This window comes from Labeo rohita, unplaced genomic scaffold (assembly GCF_022985175.1).
Source record: "Labeo rohita strain BAU-BD-2019 unplaced genomic scaffold, IGBB_LRoh.1.0 scaffold_112, whole genome shotgun sequence".
Taxonomy (NCBI): Eukaryota; Metazoa; Chordata; class Actinopteri; order Cypriniformes; family Cyprinidae; genus Labeo; species Labeo rohita.
Genome location: NW_026127252.1, coordinates 96,254 through 100,817, shown reverse-complemented (window position 1 = coordinate 100,817; position 4,564 = coordinate 96,254). Strand labels below are relative to the sequence as shown.

General features: G+C 39.7%; 1 protein-coding gene across 1 annotated transcript; it reads left to right on the top strand.

Annotated features, from left to right (window-relative positions):
* LOC127157581 (cytochrome P450 2G1-like) lies at positions 1-4,283 on the top strand. The gene is given in 10 exon segments (XM_051100820.1): positions 1-268; positions 541-703; positions 795-833; positions 836-943; positions 1,044-1,204; positions 1,488-1,664; positions 1,789-1,930; positions 2,504-2,691; positions 2,863-3,004; positions 3,647-4,283. Coding segments are annotated over 10 exon segments (1,482 nt in total). The 5' UTR covers positions 1-97; the 3' UTR covers positions 3,838-4,283.
* Positions 4,284-4,564: the final 281 nt, after the last annotated feature.

Here is a 4,564-nt window from a genome sequence, read left to right as displayed (position 1 = left end):
TGTATATATAGAGCAAAGAACGAAGAGTTATGGAGATATGTTGGAGAACATAGGACGATATAAACTAGGCTGTAAAACAACAATTTAGAGAAGAGGGATGGAACTGTCTAGCTCATTGGTGTTGGTTTTAATCCTGGTCGTGTTGATGGTGGTCAGGTGGAAGAGGAAGGCGAGTGGACTTTCTTTGCCCCCGGGGCCACTGGCACTGCCACTGGTTGGCAACTTACCAATCATGGACAAGCGTGCACCCTTTAAAAGCTTTATGCAGGTAAAAGAGGTAGAAGAACTATGTATTTCTGAATGCCATGCTTCAAATATAAGCATGTGAACTGCGAGGTTATTGCATTTAGGTCTTGTGCAGATGTTTTCCAGTGCATCACAGCACAGTTGCCTTTGGTGGATAAGCTGTGCCACGGAGAGATTTCATTGTTCTTTGCAAAACGGTGGTTTCAGCATAGCAAATTACATGTATTCTGAAATGCTCAAGCACTTGCTGAGTTTGCACTGGTGTGTGATGGTAAATTGTATTCTCTCAAACAGTGGAGCAAAACCTACGGGTCTGTGATGACGGTGTACCTCGGGTCCCAAAGAATGGTGGTTCTGGTAGGTTACGATACAGTGAAAGAGGCTCTAGTGGACCAGGCGGAACACTTTACAGGCAGAGCACCCATTCCCTTTCTGATCAAAATTATGAGAGGCTATGGTGAGATCAATGGTTGTGTTTCTCAAAGACAGATTGACAGTTGTCAGTCTAATGGAGTTTATTCTAGATTTTGATCCCTCTCTGTGTGTAGGTTTGGCCATCAGTAATGGAGATCGCTGGCGTCAGCTGAGGCGTTCACTCTCACCACGCTGAGGGATTTTGGAATGGGGCGCAAGCGAATGGAACAGTGGATTCAAGAAGAGAGCAGACATCTGCTGAAGAGCTTTGAGGAAACCAATGGTGAGAGAAGAGAACATTCGACATTTCCATCACATGAGTTTAGTGCTACTGCAGTGACGCCGCTGTCAGAGTTGTATGCTAACGGTTTTTATCCCTTCAGCAACACCAGTTGACCCAGTCTATTTCCTGAGCCGGACGGTGTCCAACGTGATCTGTTCCCTGGTGTTTGGGCAGCGCTTTGATTATGAAGACAAAAACTTCCTGCACTTGCTCCAGATCATCTCCAGGCTCCTGCGCTTTGTCAGCAGCCCCCAGGGTCAGGTGAGCAGATGGGGCGGTCTGGGGCAAAAAATGACGCTCAAGAAATCCCCAAATTTGGTTATGCTTGTGGCCACAAGAGCTTTTCAAGGGTTAAAAGGAGAAGCAAATAGAAAGCTGACAGGCTTCTTATAGGACTTATAACATGAAATGATAAACTGATAAAACCATGACAGCAAATTGGAATGTTTGGGGCGTGATAAAGCAGCCAAGCCTCACAACTAGTAGCTTGGTTGCTCTTTAAAGAATTTGGATGTCTCCTTAACTATTTTCTCAACCCCAACAGCTGTACAACGTCTTCCCTAAACTAATGCATCTCTTGCCTGGTAGACATCATGGCATGTTTAAAGAGATAGAAGATGTCAAAGCCTTCGTCATGCAAAAAATCAAGGAACATGAGCAGAATTTGGATTTCAGTGACCCAAAAGACTTTATTGACTGTTTTCTTATCAGACGCAAACAGGTATTGAAAGCAACATTTAAAACCATTTGGGTGCTCCTTTTTTCTTATCTCTTCTCTCTACATTATTGTCTATTGCTTAACAAAGTATACAATTTCTGTTCTCTCTCATTTTGTGCTACAACAGGAGAAAGACAATCCTGACACAGAATTCCACAAGGATAACATGTTGGCAACTGTTCTGAACCTGTTTGTAGCTGGTACAGAGACCACCAGCACAACTATCAGATATGCCCTAATGCTTTTGATCAAGTACCCCCACATACAGGGTATGTTCCTAAGACATCCGCAGGGTCTACAGTGGCCCTCCTTGCTGTTAAGTGCACACTACAAGACTAAGAATTAGTGTCCTGCTCAAACTTGAGACACAGTCTCATTTTATGTTGTGTTAGTTCACACACAAAACAAGAATATAGATGATTGTCCAGTAAGATGGTTTATTTTATTTTTTGCTCTTAACTCTCTTGCGCTCTTTCACTATCTCCTAGTTTCATTGGCTGTTATTCACCATTGCTTTCCTGCTTGTCAGGAAAGTATGCACCCATGAAGACTAATCCTCTAGATTTCAAATCATTTACTTCAAACGAGAAACATATTGCAGCATCTTTGTTATGAGACAGTCATGTGCTGCAATCATTGACTTCTTGTCTAAAACATCAATCAAAAAAGGCTTGCATTTGTAGTGTGTGTAGCTTTACAGGTATACTTTTTGAGCCATTTTTATCTGGTGTATATTTATTATTTTTATCTGGTGTATAGTTGATGTTGTTGTTGTTGTTGTTGTTAAGTCCACAATTATTGAACACATATAAGAATAGCAATGCAGTTTTGATGTATTTCAGAGCAAATGCACAGGGAGATTGATCGAGTTATTGGACAGAACAGAATCCCTACAATGGATGACAGGAAGTCCCTCCCCTTCACTGATGCTGTGATTCATGAAGTACAGCGCTATCTGGACATTGTTCCACTAAATGTTCCACATTATGCAACACATGACATCTTGTTTAGAGGTTACATAATACCAAAGGTAAGAATGAACACACATAATGGTCAACTGCAGATAACTAGATAATACTGTCATACAATGACAGCTGTTTAAAAAAAAAAAAAACACAAAACATTTTTCAATAATCTCTTGTCAGTGTGTTGTGCTCAATCTGGATGTTTTGTGTATTATTAAATGGATTTTTCCCCCCAGGACACAGTAATTATTCCCATGTTACACTCTGTCCTGAGGGATGAGGGACAGTGGGAGGCCCCTTGGACATTTAAGCCAGAGCACTTTCTGGATGCCAACGGCAACTTTAAAAAGAATCCAGCTTTTATTCCCTTTTCTGCAGGTAAATTCTTTTAAGTCTCCTCAAGTCTGCCTGAGAAGTTATCTTAAAAAAAAAAAAAAAAATAAAATCTTACAGTTGAGTAGTTTTGCGTACTGAGGGTACTCCCTATCCACATCAGTATACAGACACATACACAGAATAACCCTGCTTTATTGATTTTCTATTAAATCAAACTCTTTAAATCAAACATGGATTAACCCTCATGCAGGTATTATTATAATTATTATTATTTTTGATTTTTTTTTTTTTTTTCTTGAACTGAAATATACTGATTTGCTCATATGGACTTTGGTACATCTGTGGTGGTCCTGCTGAAAAAAAATGGATTCAAGGTTTTGATCATCTTCGTTTCTTTCAATTAGCACATGCTGATCTGAGCTTATGAACCACAGTTTACAGTTTTTAACAGTTTTTGCACAAATAATATTAGTTAGCATAGAATCAATCAGTTCTGAAATGAAATGCAAAACCTTTTTGACCAGGAACAATAAAACAGGTAAAGGACATTTAGCACAGCACAAGGGGGTAAGCAGACTTCTAGAACAAGATAATGGCCCTAAACGTAAGCTTCAAACTGAGGTACTATAACTTTTACCATAAATAGCATTAATGGGTCTTTTATTCTGTCTTGCATCTTTGCAGGTAAACGCTCTTGTGTTGGTGAATCTTTGGCACGTATGGAGCTCTTTCTGTTCATCGTGTCTCTGCTTCAGAAGTTCAAGTTTAGCAGTCCAAAGGGTCCAGATGGAGTAGACCCCAGTCCTGAACTCAGCAGCTTTGGCAACATCCCTCGATTCTATGATCTTATTGCATCCCCTCGCTGGGCAACATAGATATTCCACCTTGTCTTATTTTACAAAAATGAGGACATATTTGGACTTCACATTAATGTCATATTTGATCAAATCAGAGCACCAAGTATTAATTACTTTAGTACAAAATTTCAGGCCGTCTATCTTTGGGCCATCGTGCATTGACAGGGAAGCAAAGCTGAATTACTGCTGTGTATGGAACGTGTTGTATATAGAAATTTTTGTGCCTTACCTTGTCTAAAATTGCATGAGATAAAGACTGTTTCCTGCAAAAGAATGTATTTCTGCATAAACTCACAGCGTGAACAGGTCATTTACTCGATTGGTCATTTACTGATTTTGAAAACCATTGATGGATAATTCAAACTTTCCATTATTTTGCCATTATTGTTGATATCACAAACTATGCTAAATATGTAATTATTAAAATGTTTTACTTTCTAAATTGAAATAAATAACTAAATTTATCTAAACTGTATTGTCATTCCATGATTTTGGTTCTTTAAATATTCTCTGGTGGAACATACCGTATTTCTCCATTTGCATGACTTTATTTAAGCGAGTCAGAGACATGCTCATAAAACAGGCAGGGTCAGACATCGGCAAACAGGTTTGTGAAGGCAAGACACAAGAGTAGTCCATAAGGCAAGCGAGGGTCGATGAACGGTGAATGTAATCCAGGGGGCTAGGCAAAAGGGGTATTCCGATAAAACAAGCGAGAGATCCAAAGGCAGGCGGGCAAAACAGA